Genomic DNA, 17,969 nt, shown 5'->3' on the forward strand with positions numbered 1-17,969 from the left:
TTTGGTTTGCTCAGGCAGTCTTTTTTTTATTTTATTTTATTTTAGTCTCTTTGTTCCTTTTAGTAGAAAGGAACAAAAAGGACCCAAGTGGAAAGTAGCCGCCGTCTTGTGCCGCGCCATCACCAGTGTTTTAGCACTCTGTACATGGCGAAGCCCAGCGCTGCGAACACGCCGGCACAGAGGCCGGCCCTGAGCCAGAAGGAGGAGTTGTTCAGGTCCGGCTGGGCCAAGTGCCTGAGAGAGGAGAGAGGCCGAGGAGGTGAGGGCGGGTCAACACCCAACTTTCTCTGATTGACAAAGCAAAGCTGAAGGGTTTCCACAGAGGGCAACTTCCTGAATCTGAACCACGAAGGATAAAAATGAGCCTGAAACATGAACCTGGGCTTTGTTTTGACATTTGGTTTAAAGATCCAGGGTCAAACAATGAGGAGATGCAGGGACAGAAACAGGTGGGTGTCAGAAAAGCAGCAAATCTAACAACAAAACTTTATTATCCAATTTCTATGGCAGCCCTGGAGGAATCGGAGGGGGGAAATGAGACGATAAAATAAAAAACAATATACAGTATGATATTTGCCCTTCCTTTATCTCTGGTCTGGACAGCTATCAAACTTTGTTTTAAACATACAGTGAGCTACAAGCTTTGTGCATGAAAAGTTAGTTACCAGAGAAAACAGGCTAAGATCAGGTTGGTGAACTTTCACTCTAATAAGAGAAAGCATTAAAAATCTAATTAATCTAATTCAGATGACATGTTCTCAAAATTGTATCTATCAAAACCAGAATAAAGAAATGTAATTAATGCACTATAACTACATCTCACATGAATAATTATAAACCATAACTAATGAGTTATTGTTAAATATTTACATTATTTAATAATGTAAATGAGCAGGTAAATAAACCTGCTTATTTACATTATTAAATAAGCAGGTTTGAAGAGGCTTTCGAAGAACATTATTTAAAAAAGAAAAATCCTTGAAACTTGAACATTTCTCAACTCTATTACTATAAAAATCACATCTTATAATCTCCTGTTTCCTCCAGAGCTGTTTAACATTTGCTAACCGAATAAAGGCAATAATGAGCTGCGAACTAAACAGAAAGCAAAAAAAGGAGCAAAAAACCAGTTAAAAGCATAAGAAAAAGAAAACCAAAGCCAGTTTTTCTTCTTTTTAAAGACGTCTTTATAGTGAAACGAAACACTATGTTGTTCTTGTAAGCATAAAACGAAAAACCAGACTAAAATTCCTTAATAGTTGTGATATAATAATTTAGATGTAAAATTCAAGCCGACTTAAAGCAGACAAGTTAAATGCGTTAAGTTAAATTTTAGCCAAAAGATTACAACTAAATTAAAACAAAATTTGTAGAAGTGAGAATTAATTGTTGTTTTTTTACACACATTTATACCTTCATTACCATCGAAAGAAAAGATGAAGATAAATACTCCTCCTCACAGCAGCTTTATCCTGACCATGCTGCTTAGTGTGTTGAGGCGAGTCCATGTCCAGTCAGACATTTATCACTTTGATCACATCAAATTCATATATCTGGCAAAAATTCAAATAATGTGAAAACAATTCTCTACAAAAACCTGCTGGCTGTAAACCAAAAACTTAAAATGCACGACTAAGTTCTGCTTATTGAGAAGTGAAGCATGAGGACAGTCAGGCTGCAGAGAATCAATAGAACAAACACAAGCTGGTTTTGCTGATAATCTAATGTTTAAAGCAGATTTTATCCCCAACATCACCAAGCCTCAGTTTACCCAGAAGCCCGTCTGCCATGACTTCTATTTGAACTGAAAAATAGCTACTCGCACTCAGCAGATTGTGTGATTTCAGTATTTAAAGAATGGGGCTAAAATGAGATTAAACAAGCACATCCCTTTAAGTGCTTCATAATCCAATCTGAATTCTAATCTGATCAAAGAGCTTTGAGTTTGTAAGACCCCGATCAGGTTTAGAGAGACTTAAATGACTGAATGAAACCATTCAGCTCTGGTTTATTAGAGACTAAGAGTTAGAGACACTTTCCTGGGACGTACGGTGGAAAAGTGGAAACTTGATTTCAGAGACTGAGACCAAACTTGAACATCTTCAGGTGAATCACATCATGTAGAAGTTACATAATAAAATCAATGGTGTTTAATCTCTTATGGTCAGATAATCTCCCAGAAAAAAACAGGTTAGATGAGGAGAAAAGGTTTGGTTGTGTTTTGATACTCACGGGTACATGGCCATGTGGGTGAGTCTGGTGTAGAGGTTCATACTGGGCGCCTCGGTCGTGTTGCATGTGAACGGCTGCGGGAGGTGGAGCTTGTGCTTGCGACAGAAGTCGAAGGGCGACTGGCTGTACTGCTGCTGCTGAACCTCGGCCAGGTCGGACTTGGCAGCGACCACGAGGCAGGGCGTCCTGCTGTCTATGAAGCATTGCTGCAGGAAGAAATAATCAAATGTTTTGCTCTAATACTGACACAGAAAGTTATCAACCTAACCGTCTGGAGCCGCACCTCGTAGACTTTAGCGCAGTACTCGAAAGAACGAGGGTCATTGACGTCGTACACCAGGCAGACCACGTCGCAGGTCAGGTCAGGCTCGGAACTGATGTCAAAATCTGACATCACCTCGTGGAGCTGGAGGAGAGCGGACAAGAAACAGAGGGATTAGCTGTCAGCCCCGAACTGAAGCCGTAACACAGAGCGATTATTTAGCAGTAATCCGGAGAACTTCTGCTCAGAATAAAAGGTTCTTACCAGCAGGTACTTCTCCTGATCGTCAACGTAGGTCGAACTGATGACATAGTTGGACTTGTGGTCTTCTCTGATCCGGATCTGTCTCTGTGGTGGACAATGAAGTCAATAATATCCATTTAAGGAACATTTTTGCTTTGAGTTAAAATAAGTTAATTTTGAATTATTTGTTGACAGAAGTAGACAGATATAAGGACAGCCAGGTTGGGTGGAAGGGTTTTTTGTTTTTTTTCTTTCAGCCATTTTGTAAAAACCAGCAAATCTTTGTCTCACTTGAATGGCATGTTCTCTTGTCTTTGCCATTTTGAAGAATGGATTAACAATAAGCGTGTTGGGTGATGTGCTACAAGTACTGTAGAGTGCAATAAATTATTTCCACACAGTTTTCAACAAGTGTTACATTTAGATTTCATAACAAGTGAAAGTTTTCCATAAAATATCAAAGCAGAAAATAATTTTGGATCTTTAAATTTCACGTTGTAGATGCTGACCAGCATTTTAACACTGGCTGATCCATTTATTGTCATGAGCAAACAACTACTATTCCCTTTAATTGTTTTGGGGCTCCGGCTGCTTTTTATTATTTCAAATAATATACTTTTCCAGTCTGGAGTCTTTAGACAACCCTCCAATTAATATTTGGGTTTTATTATCTAAAGGTTCCACAAATCATGAAACAAAACGCAACAAAATTCTGAAATTGGCTTTATTTTTTTGGAGTGAGGTACAGGGCTGTTTAACAGCTTATTTGATGTCTGGATTAAAATAAATTAGCCTTGTTATAAATCTGAAAGTATTAGACTTATAAATACAGACAAGCTAACCCGACACTAAATGTACATTCTTCAAAATTTCTCAATCGTTTTTAAAAAATGTAGTGAAAACTCATTGTTTTGGTTTTTGAATGAGTGCATTGCAGTTCGTAAGTCAAAATACTAATGAATGAAATGAAATTTGACGTGAAAATCAAATTATGTAGCAAATCATAGATTATTTGTATATAAAAACAAATTCTACTAAGATAGTTATTAGTTTTTTCTGTAAACCAAACATTTCCTCACTCAGTTTTATGTTCTCAATCATTTACATTTATTGTAATTTGCAACATTCTACAAATACAAACATTTATTATCAATAAATAATGTGACACATCTGAAATAAATAATATGAGATGCATTTTCTAAAGTGTTTTCATGGTCGCTCTGACCAACCTGCAGGTTTCTGCCGAGGAAAGCCTGCAGGAAGCCACTTTTCCCGCTGCCGCGCTCCCCCAACACGTTGCACTGGAAGACGCTTCGCCGCGTTTGCTTTTTCTGCAGATCGATGTGCTTTTTACGCGTCACTAAGGAAGAAATTGATACACAAAATAAAAGCAACAAATAAATAAATATAATAATTATTCCGTTGCATATGTTTAACAACTTTTAGACACTTTTACAGAAACAAAACCATTTAGATTAAATTGATAACATCCATTGTTTTTTAAAAATCCCTGTTTACTTGTTCAGCTGCAGCTTACCTAAAAAAAACATTTAACATTAAACACAATCTGATCCATTACCAGTAATAGCAGCTTCGGAGTCAGGTTCATAGACGGAGTAGCCGAGGTAACCTAAATACTCCAAACTCCTCTGGAAGTCCAGATATGTTGTTAACCTGCCAGCAACAACAAGGAGAAATCAGAACTTAGATGCTCTGAAACTCTGGTGTCTGACCTTGTGTTGAAGGTATTTGGGTTAATCAAAGTTGGTGGGATAGAGGCGCCTGAATGCATGTATTAATAGAAAGCCACTCACATCCACTGGGAGAGGTATCCCTGGTATGTGATCCATCCCTGGTGGTTGGTGCACACCGTGTTGTTGACATCTGGACCCCAGGGCATGTAGGGAAACACGCTGAACAGGTCCTTCACTTCCTTTGGGGAAAGCGCACAGTCTTTGTCCTGCATTAAACCAATCAGGTAAAACTTTTGGCTTTGGCAGAAAAACTGCTGCATTAAAAATTAGGAGCATATTTTGAACTAAACAGGCACAAACTAGCTAAACAGCTCTGTTGTGCATGACCACTCACTTTGTCGTGTTTGTCAAAGACGCTCTCCAGAAAGAGGTAAGTGTTGTGGTTTAGCTCAGTGGTGCAGCCTGGAGGGACTTTTATCCTGAAATAGAGGAGCAAACATTAGTTCAGCAGCTGACCTGACGAGTTTCCAACAGCAGCATCTAAACAGAGACGGACTCTGGGTCAGTTTGTGTTACATAAGGCAACCACACAGGACCATATGACTGCTGGCAGGTTTTCATAGCCATGAGGTAATAAAACATTTCAAGAGTCAGACTGAATCACTGAGGTGTTGTTTTTTTATTTGACTGCACTCTTAAATGCAGAGAAGGGAAATAGTGTTTTCAGCAAGACTCCTCTATCTGTATGTTTTTATAATTTCTAGTGTCAAACAGAACTGTGTCTTGAGTAAATGCTTACAGAGGGAACAGATATGCCGGCGTGAGCTCCAGGTTGTCGTCGTATCCGAACTTCCTCAGCACCGTCCACACGGTTTCGTGTAGACCATGCAGGATGGACAGAGCGTGCAGGAAGAGGAAGCCTGCAACGACCAGCCAATGAGAGGATGGGATCTGGGATCCGGTCAAAACCTGACAGAGAGGTAAAGGAAACAAAAGAGACACAAGTCTGACCTCTCAGGGTGAGTCCATCATATCTCAATCCGTTGTTTATGTCCCTCATCACCATGTCCTTCACATCTTCTAAGACTTGAGGTGCCAGAGGCGTATTGAAACAGACTATCTGTAAACATAAGCAGTAACACATTGAGATATTTTTCCCAGATTTGTTCATACTTAAATATAGCTCTTTAAATAAGGTTACATTAATTTCTGTAGCAACAGATCTGACAATCAAATTAAAGAATTACATGGAAGAGGTCAAGTTCGTCGTCGTTCAGGACCCCATCGTTGTTCAGATCGGAGATCTTAAATATCCGAGCTAAAGCCCTAATGCAGGAAGGTTTCAGCTGCAACACACAGGAGGGGTTGAAATGTATGAGGGTTAAAATAATTAGATCTGTTGAAGGTGACATCAGAGAGGAAAAGTACTCTTTAGTTCCCTCTCCTCTTTTTTATATGCAGGATTGAGCTTGAATCTATTAAAGATAAATCTGAATAATCTAAAACTGGCATCAGCTGGTCAGACCTTCAGCATCAAAATCCTAGAAGCAGCATTTCGAAAATAAACTCGATGTTACGATGACTTCCTAATTCCTAGATGATCCAAAATGTGTTCTGCTTCTAACAAACCTCACCTTCTTCTCCTCTGGGCAGTAGAGGAGGAAAGCTTTCTCTCCCATCGGGCGGAGAGCAGCCCTCTGGGCGAAGGAGAAAACCTCATAGATGTTCTCCAGGTTCTTGGCAGAACACTGTGGGGAAAAGAAATGTCCAACTAGAAATCTGCACAGAAAAAAGGCTTAGTAGAGATTCAATGATGGAGATAAATACATATGCAAAATACTAATGCAGTATTCTCATAAGGATACATTTCCTCATACGTATTTACTTACTCTGCACACAAAGGGACTTCTTTCTCCAAAGTCAATGCCTCCTGTTGACTTTAGAGTTGATTTTATTACACCAACACAAATCTCTTTCAAATTTAGGTTTTCACCTTTTGTTTGCAGTTTTTAACATCTAGCAATGTATAAAACTAAAACCGTTTTTGCAAATCCTCACAAAAATGTAGCAAACGGAACCAATTTTTTTTGGGGGGTGGGGATTTTAATTAATTGTTAAAAATCAAACAAAGGTTTTAACCAGCTACATTTCCAAAAATCTCATATTGTTTCCGCAGGTGAAAGTGTTTGATGCTGGACAACAAGTCAGAGACACGGGGGGTTTTCTGTGATGATCACACGCTGTCCCAGAGCAGCCCCATGTTATCTGTGGAAACAATATGAGATTTTTGTGTAAATACTGTAAACTCTGATACTTTTACTCAGAGTTATCAAACCACCAGCATCTCACGCCTACATCCTCTGCTAACAAGTTGGACAAACCGAACCAGATCTCCATGTTGCGTATCGTAACCCCTGTCCTCTCTGAGGCCGCAGTAAAACACTGCTTCACGTTATTTAGTGCGGAAGGTGTGACAGTCTAGATCTGTGCCAACAGTGCATGTGCCGACTCTCACGCCCATCTTGCTGAGCTTCTCTAACCTTGTAACCGATCTGTCTGAAGAGGGAAAAACTGCGCTGGGACATGTGGCATGTTAGAAATCTGAATAAAAGCAGCAATGCAGAGAGATGCCAGCCAAGCCTCTAACTCAGCCACATCAGGGCGTCTGAGCGAGGGACTCTGTAACGTAAACCCATTAAAGACTCAGCCAGAATGTAAACGGCATCGGGGTCTGATCTCTGTTCACCGTTTCATAGGTTCATCTCTCTACTGTAATTAAGACTGATCCTGTAGCCTACTTGCATTATATTCATCATCTTGTGTGAAGAATAAGAAGTTGAATCAGTTTGCTTTTTTTTTTTTACCTCTACACAGATCTTAATGTCCTGGTACTGATTCATGATGGGCCGGATGGTCTCCATGCTGCTGTGCTCCACCAGGTCCAACTTGTTCCCCACGAGAATCAGTGGTACCCTGGAATACAGCCAGTTATTGTTACAGAAATAATGAAGCTGATCAACATAAAACCAATCAGCAGCACCAACATTTTTTTTCATTTATTAAACTGTGTCTGTAAAGACAAAAATCTTTGCTAGTATCACTTCAATAAAAGTTTCTTTTTTAAAATCAAGCTATATCTCATAAACCACAAAAAAATAAACATTTTAAAATGCTTTCTGTAATTAAATGAGCTGAAAAAGTATGTGAAGGATTAACTATGAAAGAATGATTGTTACTGTAGCTTTTACTCACCTGCTCTCTTTATCTGTGTGGTTGTTTATAAGAGGAATCCAGTGGCTTGTCACCTGTAGGAGGAAAACACTAGATTCTGCTAATGATCTGAACCAGATATGATCAAGAAAACATATTTTTATTACATTTCCAGAGTCAAATAACCAAAGCTTTTAAAGCTTTTCAGCTAATATTGAGATCTCAGTACAAAACCTGACCCTTAATTTAAAATAAACATTTCTACATTCATCAGAGTTAAAGTGTAGAAGCTGCAAACTGGGAATGTAAATAACAAAGAAAAATATTTCTTTTTAAATATCCAGATCTGTAAAGTATTAAAATCAGAATCAAAATTCATTTTTGCAGACCTGCCTTGGTCAGGTCTGATATTTAGGGCATTAAACTCAGTTTTTAAACACACTGTAGTTGTAACTGTGCTTATTGTGGAGGGAAATTATTTTCACCTTTTCGATGGACTTCTTGTTGTTAATAGAATAAACTATGCAGATCACGTTGGCCTGCAAAGAGAAACAGAAACATCAGCCTGAGACGCATGAGATAAACTAAGAACAACCGTGAGAATGAAATCAGGCATACCTTGGAGATTTCTTGATAGAGCTGCTCTTCAGTCTGCTCTGCTTCTAAATATGATTAAAAAAAACATTACTGACATTTTTTTTCTATACCTCCTGAATTTTTATATTTTTCTGTTTGATGCTTTACTTGGAGAAACTCTTGGATTATCAAGAATCTAAATAACGTTGACACATAAATAGGTAACTTAGTGACTAAAGCTTGAGCCTTTATTATAAGTAACAAATTCTGGCCTGGTAGACATGTATTAAAATAAATTTAAAGTACAAACAAACGCAGGAAGGCTAGAGGAGTTTAATACGGACAGATTTGTTAATTGTGTCGATTCTACTGTTTTTCTGAGAGAACGTGTGTGTGTGTGTGTGTGTGTGTGTGTGTGTGTGTGTGTGTGTGTGTGTGTGTGTGTGTGTGTGTGTGTGTGTGTGTGTGTGTAGAGTTACCAGAGTAGTCCACGATGTGTGTGGGTACCTTCTCTGGGGTCACGTCAGCTGGGATGGTGATCTCTTCAGCTCTGAGAGGAACCTGACAGACAGATCACCGTTATAATCCAGGCTGGCATAATTTTTTCACTATAAGTGTATAAAACCCAAATATATGTGTAATAAACAGCCTTCTAGGTTAAAATCTGACATATTACACACCATCAGACTTTATGTTGATACGTACCTCATTAGGAAACTCCTCACGAACCAGAGACATGACCAGTGACGTCTTCCCCACCTTGGCTGCAGGACAAAAGCAAAACAATGAAGCTATTCAGAGCACTCTGACATTTATTCCAGCATGATGGGTACAGGAAAAGGAAACAGAGTTTTACTACATTAAGAGAAATATTGTCTGCATCATTAAATATCAAAAAGAGTTGCACATCTTCTCAAAAGATTGCTATAAAAAGCTTCATAACTCTTCACTCTGCAAATGTCCCAAAACATTACTGTCCGACATGTGAATCTCTGGAGGAACAACAAAGTTAAAAAGACCATCGAGAAAATATTACTTGCTGTAATATTAATATTTCAAATAACTACTTAAACATATCAATTAAATACATATCAATTAAAATATTTTTAAAATATTTCCCACTGACTGACATTAACGAGGAGAAAAAATATTTCTAATCTATGCACGTTTGTTGTCACTTTTGGAGAAAATCTTTTTATTTTTTATTTTTTAATCTCCTCCGTTTTTAACAATTGCCAATGCTAAAACTAAGAACATATACAAAACCACATTCATCTACAAGAGTATGTTTGTAATCCAGTAAAATCAACAAAGTGAAAAGTTGCAAAAAGTCTAAAAAAATGGATCTGTATGATTATATTTTACAACTATTTGCCTCTCAGACAGCTCAGTAACTGTGAGCTAAAGCTGACGGGTCACCCATCAGATTTAGCTCATCCTACAGCTGTAGGATCCTACAGGCAGAACATCCTCCTGCCTGTAGGACGTCTACAGGCGTCTGCGCATAATTCTTAACTTGAACCCCAAGAGTTGTATACATAAAGCAAATTATTTTAAACGTCTTTATAATTCACTTAAAAAAAATTCTAAAGCTAAAATATCATTTCAAGGTAAAAACATTTAATTGATCGGAGTAGCACAAAACTATCACTGCACATGCAAGAGCACAACCACCTCCAACGCAAAACCAGCACAAACCTAAACCACAAAAACAGCGGACTTTTTTACTTCTATTTTTTTTTATACAAACGATGCTAAATAATAAAGACATGAAATCAATGCCTACCCATGATCCACGGCAGTGGCGCAAAAAGTGGGTATGCAGGGTATGCAACGCATAGGGGCGCAGCACCAGAGGGGCGCCAAAACCCCGTCTTGTTTGCAAACATCGGGGGCGGGGGGTGTTGAGTGAGCGTCGCTCCTTCACCGTGACGGGGGCGCCGATCTATGTTTTTGCATCCACCTGAATAATGTAGTTGCGCCACTGATCCACGGAAAAGGGGAGGATGTTGATTCCCAGGTTCAGGTGGTGTCAGACGTCCAAAGGAGAAGCTGATGCTTGCTTAGGATCAAACTTAGACTTGCTTAATTTCTACTCTTTGGGGGAACGTTTCGACTAGATTAAACCCGCAGTCTGAGACGCTCAGTATAGGAGCGGCAGATGTCAGCCATCCGGTGACCCACCAGAACGGCGCACACGGTAAAAAGCTCAGCCGGGATCCAAATGACCGCTGTTAGAACTACGAGTGGGATCAAACTCCGCTCATTCATTTTAGCTTGCAGAAAAAGCGCCAATCCCCCCAAATAAACAAAAGTAAACTGACCAGTAACATTTAGGCTTTGACGTGCTGTGGGTACAGCTTAACATCCTATAACAGTCGTCTTAACTTGAACCCCAGAAAAGAGTTGTATACATACAGCAAATTATTTTAAACGTTTATATAATTCACTTTAAAAAAAATTCTAAAGCTAAAATATCATTTCAAGGTAAAAACATTTAATTGAATATTTTTTTGGCAGTGCTCCCTGGTGACAATGACTCTTTTTAGAACTTGCTCCGCGGGCAACTGACAAGGTCCCCCTGCTGAGTCTATAGCTCATTTTATCAGTCTGCCATATCTACCGACTGCGTCCCTCTACTTACGTTCTCCAACCAGGAGTATCCTCACGTCCTTCATCATGAATCAACTGGCTTCCCTCGGCAGAAATGACTCCTTAATGTTTCATTGAGTCTTCAGAGAGCCTTCCGCCTCCCTCCTCCGGCGGCTGGAGCGGTTACAGCGGTTTCCTAACCGCTCCAGCGGTTGGTTTCCTAACGTCGGGCCCTCCAACTTTATTAGTTTGAGCTGTGTGAAGCCGACACCCCCACGTCAAAAAATCCAGCAAATAGTCGGAGTGGTTAGTGCTCCGTTTGTTCCGTTAAAATGTTTGTGCAGTTTCTGTTGTTGAGATACTAAAAGTTATAATTTTGGCCGATGATGTCATCTCCCCCACCCGCCTTCTTGCTCCAAAACCAACCAACCCACACTATATTCCAGTTGGTAGCAGCGACGTAACAGCGGTAAAGCAAAAAATTTTGATGTTTGGAGCAAGATAGTGACATGACTTTTGTTTAAGGATCCAATTTTACTAGTTTATCCAAGTGTGACTTTGTGATGGATCGATAAGGAGCTAACAGTAATTAGCATTAGCTAAAAGATCAAATTAATATTCAATGACACAGTAAAAGAAGTTAGAATTTTTGATATTTAACAGGGACTGTTGTACCTGAAATACAAATCTTGCTGCAAATTTAGTTTGACTTAATTCTACATAGCTTAGATGTTAATAAATTATACTGAAACATCTTAAATAGTGAAGTTATGCTACTCGCTGTGCTTCACACAGGAAAGCGTGGCAGCAGCTAAACCTCACAAAGGAAAGAAGACCAAGGGACGGCGACAGGAACTTCTAGGACAGGGGTGCCCAAACTTTTTGAGACCAAGATCTACTTTTTCTCTCACCAGCCTCCTGAGATCTACCTCATGACACAAAGACATAAAAATTGCTAATTAAACTCTATTGACTTATTTTATATGTGAAAATACATCAGTTATAGCAGAAATAATAAAGTGACAGAAAACCTAATCCAGTTTCTTCCTCAGTGAGATTCTGACACTGGGAGCACCTTACTGGTTTCTCAGTCAGAAGCTGGTTGCAAACCTGACGCCAGCAGGTGTCAGTCAGTCATGGTGGATCTGAAATTTGGTTTGATGACCTCAATATGAGAAACTACAGACTGATAGGAGGAACCAAAGAGCCCAATAAAGGTAAAGGCAAATCTTCTGAAGTCGGAACATAATTAATTTAATTTCACATAATTATCGCGGTAGAATTTGTTAAAACTTAATGAAATATATTTGTCCTACTTGATGTTTGTTGTGACGTATAGTCACGAATGAACGAGGTAATTAGTCCAATTTTGTCGTTTATCGAATGTTCAGAAACTACAGCAGGTGTAATGAGCCACAGCAAAGGTAAAAAAAGGTAAAACAACCCGAACAGACTATCAACTGGAAACATCTACCTTTTTACTCTCGGTCTCTTTGTCATTTGAGCACACCCGTTGCCGTGGCAACCGCCTGCACCCTGCAAGCCGAGCAAAGATTAGGCTACATTAAAAACACAACATTCAGTCCGTTACGATATCAGGTTTCCAGGCTCGTCAGTCGGTCTGAGTCGCCTTTTTTTTTTTTTTTTTTTTGTTAATGGAACCGAAACGCACAGAATTGCGCAACATCTTGTTGAAACAATAATTACTGAGATTATTAATTTTAACATGTTTCGTTGACTTTTTATAATTATTCTTTTTTAATGAAGCTACAAACGTTTAGGATCTTAGTGAATATTTTTGATAAGCCTATCAGAAAAGGAAGTGCTGGCCTCAGTGTCCTGGCGGCGTTCAGTTTGTCACCTGCCGAGATCGACTCAAAACCTTTCCGCGATCGACCGGTCGAGCTACGACGTAATGAGCATTCCTGTTCTAGGACCTAAAGAAACCAAACAAGACCTGATGCTTCCTCACAACTTTTAATAAAACATCCAGAACAGAAACGGCTTTTTCTCAAACAAATGTAATTTTTTAGTACCATGAGGAAATTAAAACAGAACAATTGTTTTATTTAAAACACTCATCTCAAATACCTACATTTTTAACAAGTTAGCAATTTGTAGCTTAGCTTATAGTAACATGCCATCATAAAGACGTTAAATATTTAAAATAATTTGAGCTATACATAAGTGTGTATTACGATTAGTTTTGTGAAAAATAATAAAAAAGCTTATTTATAAGGTTTGCTATCAAAGTACTTCTAAAATGAATAAAGAATCTGTTTAGTGAGGGTTCATCACAAAATCCCTACCAAGTGTTTATTTCATAATGATAAGACAATTTATTGGTACAATCTTTGTAAATGTAAAGTTAGATGAAGAGTTTTATAAGAATTGTATTATTAGTAAATTATTTGGGTGATGTGGTGGATCTGAGATGTCTGTGGTTTGTCTGTTACGTCTCTCAGGATGAAGAGAAAACTGATATTTCCTGGAAAAGTAGAAGTGAACTTCTGAAGAGAACCTAATGGATATCTGAGGCAAGATCGCTCAGATGAAGCAAAAGCCATGAAGAACAACCCAGATCTCCAGGACAGGTCACCCGCTCTCAGCAAAGATAGGGTTAAAGAGAGCGCTCACTCTGTTGTTTTCTGGAGAGGTGGTGATGTCTGACAGACAAGAACTGCTGGGGAGGATTTGCCTCAGTTTGAAAAGTACAAAGGCAAAACTTTCCACGGGATCCTTGAAAACCACGAGGGAAATGTTTTATATGTAACCCGCAAAGATGAAAAAGAGGAGAGAGCTGGGCAGATTAATCCAGATGGTCCCAAAAACGAAAGCAGAGGCTTTTCAGAGATTGTTGACCTCCTTGAATAATCCTCCAAAAGACCTGCTGAACCTCAACCTGCTGTGGAGAATATAACAACCTGGATGTCTTCAGCGCTCAGCACAAACTCTACCTCCATCTTCTAATTATCCTTCAGCGAAGGTCATTAGGAATGTCTCCAAAATAAACGGCCAATCAGCTGAATGATGCATTTCACTTTACGTTTGAGCATTCTCACTCATCTTACATGTCAAAAATACGCTGGATGGAGAGACCAGACTCTGTGGCCAACGGACTTAAAATCCAGACCACCAAAGTCGTCCTACAGCTTTTAGATGCGTCTCTGCTTCAACACACGTCAGTGGAAAAAAAGACTCTGGAGATTGGCTGAACACTGAAGAGGCGATTCAGTCATTTGACTATCACTGTGTCACTGAGAACAACCACTCCTGCTCGTTTTGGTGGAGATGCTGATGGCTGGTTTGGTGCAACAGCTGAAGCTCATTTCCTGGTCGACTGCGTCATACAGGAGTACCGTGCCCTCAGTTTGCTCTTTCAGGGCATTTTTAACTAGCTTGGAGAGCAGACCTCACCCAAAAAGATGTGCTGACATTCACAAAAATATCTTCTATCTCTACACACATGGAGGAACAATCCAACTGAACCACGTCAAGGCTGAGGAGGCAGCTGTACCTCCATGGATCAATCTACAGGAAACTTCTCAGCAGGAGGGGTTTCACCTCCACCAGGCCAGGTGGGTCACTGGAACGCAGGTAATCCACTGAGCTCTTCCAGGCACAGGGGATGATGGGAATCGCTCGTTTAGAGTTACAGACATCCTTGAGCCTGTTCAAGGATGTCTGTAACTGTCTGTATCAACGCTACCTGTGGATATAAAACAACTCTTCCTCAAATCAGCGAAGAGGTCGTACACCCCGCACCAAGCAGCTCATCATGGATCGCTCAGGGCGCCAAGCCGAAACAAAAGTCTCACACTGCAGATCCCATGAGACGACTAACGGGGAGAAACCCTCACCTGGACGAATCAGCGTGGCCGGCTCTGAGCAGAAACCCACCTTCAACCTCAACACCTGCTCCGCCAAAGAACAGCAAACAAGCAGCTGGAACCAAAACGGCACCACCGACCCCGCTCCCAAGGACAAAGAGACCAGCCCGAGCCTCAAAACATCCTGACTCCGTGGGAATCCCAATGAAAAACAGATTTTCTGCACTTCAGCACGAGCCTCTGAGTGAAAGCCCACCTTCAAACATCAGCAATGAGGCTAAACCAACGCATCCACTGCACAAAGCTCCGAAGGACAAAGTGACCACCAGGAAAACGAAAGGTATGCCAAGAGTGCTTATTGTTGGAGATGAGGCAGTAAATGGAATCAGTCATGTTTGCAATCCCAAGAAAACGAGAGTGGTTTCTTTTCTTGGTGACACTGTATCTGAGATTCAAAACATGGAGACTTTAGTTGTGCATGTTGGAGTCAACGATCTGGCAAAGCAAAAAGGACTGAAAAAGGACTTTAATATTCTTCTGGACACTATGGGAAAATTAAAAACGAAGTTATTTCTCAGTGGTCCAATTCCATCGCCTCAATGGGGAGAGGAAAAACATTCCAGGCTGCTTATGATAAACAAATGGCTGATTAAAACCTGCTCTGCTAGCTCAGTGACCTTCATCGATAACCTCTGGATCTACTGGCAGCGCTTTCACCTCTTTGGAAGAGGAGGACGCAATCTTAACAAACACGGAATAAGGCTGCTCACTGCAAACATTTTTCATTTTATCAACAATGGTCAACAGGTGGTGACCATCGCTTCAGAAGAACAGGCTTAAGAATGTCTGACTAGGATGGAGCCCTCCGCATATCAAGAACAAACTATTCCAATACAAACTGATCAAACATCGGCTGTGAACAGAATAACTGGTTCCCCTCCTCCTTCCCCCATCCCACATCTAACAGCGCCGTCCAGCCAAAAAGAGGCCCGCACCCTGTTCTCCCCCTCCAGCTTCAAGGAGTAGGCTAAGGACGCATTCTCTCTTCAAGAGACGGGGTTCTCGATCTGGAGAAGGAGATGCAAGAGATTGAGGAGGAATAGAAGAGCGCCAAGAAGGAGAACGGGGGAGTCCTCTGATGAGGAGGATGAGGTGAGGGTCTTTCCTATTACCTGTCCTCTTTCCTTCATACAGTGTGCAGCTTTAAGGGGCAGTACTCATCTTGGATTTAATTTCTTTCCCTGTTTTTTCTTCCTGCAGAGTCCCTCCTTCTCATCTCCTCCTGAAAAAGGACAAGAAACAGTAATTGTGTCATTTAAAAAATATATATATATATATTTAGTGAGTCATTATCACAACATGAAAACCTTATTTGATTTTCTCTTCTTTCAACAGACACCAAAAAAGGCCCTCATTAAGAAGGTGGTGGTGGCCCTCAGCCTGCTGGCTAAAGACTGCTATAAAGGTCAGCTCCAGGGCCATGAGGGCGCTGGGCCGAGTGAACTAAAAGAAGGTCCAGCAGCAGAAGAAGGCTTAGCAGCTTCTTAATCTTTTGCTGAAAAGCTGCTCAGGAATGGACTGATAACATTTATAAGTAGTTTCTGCTGTTGTTGTATTTTTTTTGTAATTTCTCTTGTTGCCTGTTTCAGCTTTTTGTATTAATTATTAATTAATTGTATTAATTTCTTGGACAAGAACTGAATTGTTCTCAGCTTCTTTTTTGGAAGTTTACAAATTAGGTATGGGGGTAAAATGTGGCCGCATGGCTTTTTTATTGAACAGTTCAGGAAGAGCTGAACAGCAGCCATCAGAACCAGAACCAGGGTCAGCCTGCTGCCCTCCTGCTGATTCTACAAACACGAATCATTATCATCATCACTGAAGCCAGAACTGAACTCATGGATGTAACAATATGGGAATACATGGATCCACTCAGATCAGTGGGTCTGTGGTTTAAACCAAGGAAGCCGTTTTAATCTGAAACATCCTGACTGCCGCTGTGATGACTGGAGTTACACAACATGGTTTGAATAGGAAACTTAATGAACCATCGACCATTAAATAAGTCTGACTGGTTAGTCTCTCAGGACGGCCTCATGGTGCTCACCTCCTCTGTGGAGCTGCTGCTGTTAGAACAGGAAGTCAGGAGGTCAGATGATCTGCTGGATCAGGAAGTGAAAGAGGAGGATTTCAGAACAGCTTGTTGGGCGATGAATAGGAGGGTGTGAATGCTACTTGGAAGGCCAGAAACAGCAGGCTGCTGGACTGCGTGTGAGAGATGATCATGTGACAGAACAGCAGGATGAAGGTCGTTAGACCAGCTGAGTTTCTACCTGCAGTCTGAGCAGAAGCGGATCTCTGAGGACGTCTGAGGTTCTGATGGGGCCCAGGTGGTCGGAGCTGGACACAAACACAGCATCATCATCACCGTGAACATAAGGGATCAGGTTCAATCCTAACATTTCAGAAAAATTTGAAAGAGAAAAGAAAGAATTAAACATTAGTGATTTAGCAGTTGGCTGAAAAGGAGACATTTTCTGCCTCAATGAATTAAGAGGCAGTTACCTCAGGTAACTGACTAAACTCACCTACAGGAGTTTAGTCCTACATGAATACCGTCCTGTAGGTGAGTTTGTTGTCAATGATTATTTTAGTAATTGAGAAGTCGATTCTGACAATCGACTTCTGAAGCTTTCAAGGAGGATCAGAAGTCATTTCTGCAGAAAAGCCCAGCTGGGTGGACTTGTGTAAAGACAAGCAGAGATTATATCTGTCTCAGTTTCTGTTATGGCTAACACACGATGAGAATTAAACAAGTTGGTGTATAATCTGAATATACATGAATATAAAACAAGATTATGAAGGTAAATTCACATTTTGTCTCCAACTCCAGCTGAATCAACATGAATAAACATCATGAAGAACAGTATGAACCCAAAACACTATATTGGCAGTTTTGCCCACTAGGTGGCGCCACATACACTTAAAATAAAAGAACCAACATAAAACTGTTCCTCAATTCTTATTTATGATCAAATCTACCTAAATTAAATGGAAAAATAGTAAAAACCCACTAGCAAATATTCTACATAAAACAATAAAGCAAAATGGGAACTTAAACTACAAACTCTGACCTAGAACTCAGGTACATAACTATCTAGTTATTAATAGAGAATTGACAGACTAATTTCAAGAGTAAATGGGAAGATATACACAGCTCAAAAAAATAAAGGGAACACTTAAGTGAACACTTAAGTGTTCCCTTTATTATATATATACGGCATCTCAGATTAATCTAAAATATTAATGCGAAATATGAAAAGGTTGTGC

The 17,969-nt window shown here is 40.1% G+C and overlaps 1 protein-coding gene across 2 annotated transcripts; it reads right to left on the bottom strand.

Annotated features, from left to right (window-relative positions):
- LOC103476353 (mitochondrial Rho GTPase 1-A-like) lies at nt 1-11,104 on the bottom strand. 2 transcript variants are annotated; one of them, XM_081615711.1, is made up of 19 exons: nt 10,862-11,098; nt 8,923-8,981; nt 8,697-8,778; nt 8,260-8,303; nt 8,127-8,180; nt 7,684-7,736; nt 7,296-7,404; nt 6,066-6,179; nt 5,679-5,777; nt 5,443-5,551; nt 5,231-5,351; nt 4,826-4,910; nt 4,552-4,697; nt 4,317-4,411; nt 3,967-4,097; nt 2,759-2,842; nt 2,516-2,638; nt 2,233-2,438; nt 1-234 (listed from the first exon to the last, which is right to left on the bottom strand). In XM_081615711.1, exons 1-19 carry the CDS (start codon nt 10,896-10,898, stop codon nt 120-122), a joined length of 1,866 nt encoding a protein of 621 aa, XP_081471837.1. In that variant the 5' UTR covers nt 10,899-11,098; the 3' UTR covers nt 1-119. The 2 variants fall into 2 exon arrangements, with proteins under 2 accessions (XP_081471837.1, XP_081471838.1); XM_081615712.1 differs by lacking the exons at nt 5,443-5,551; nt 5,679-5,777 and having other exon boundaries at nt 5,231-5,400; nt 10,862-11,104.
- Between the last annotated feature and the right edge of the window lie 6,865 nt (nt 11,105-17,969).

The sequence above is a fragment of the Poecilia reticulata genome, chromosome 14 (assembly GCF_904066995.2).
Source record: "Poecilia reticulata chromosome 14, P_reticulata-male-v2, whole genome shotgun sequence".
NCBI classification, from domain to species: Eukaryota; Metazoa; Chordata; class Actinopteri; order Cyprinodontiformes; family Poeciliidae; genus Poecilia; species Poecilia reticulata.

What these genes read in the sequence shown, in the direction of transcription:
- LOC103476353 (XM_081615711.1), bottom strand. Translation starts at nt 10,898, where the DNA reads ATGATGAAGGACGTGAGGATACTCCTGGTTGGAGAAC. An exon ending in TCTATCAAGAAATCTCCAAG is followed by an intron (nt 8,181 to 8,259) that starts GTATGCCTGATT and finishes TTCTCTTTGCAG; the next exon opens with GCCAACGTGATCTGCATAGT. An exon ending in TCTTTGACAAACACGACAAA is followed by an intron (nt 4,698 to 4,825) that starts GTGAGTGGTCAT and finishes GGTTTAATGCAG; the next exon opens with GACAAAGACTGTGCGCTTTC.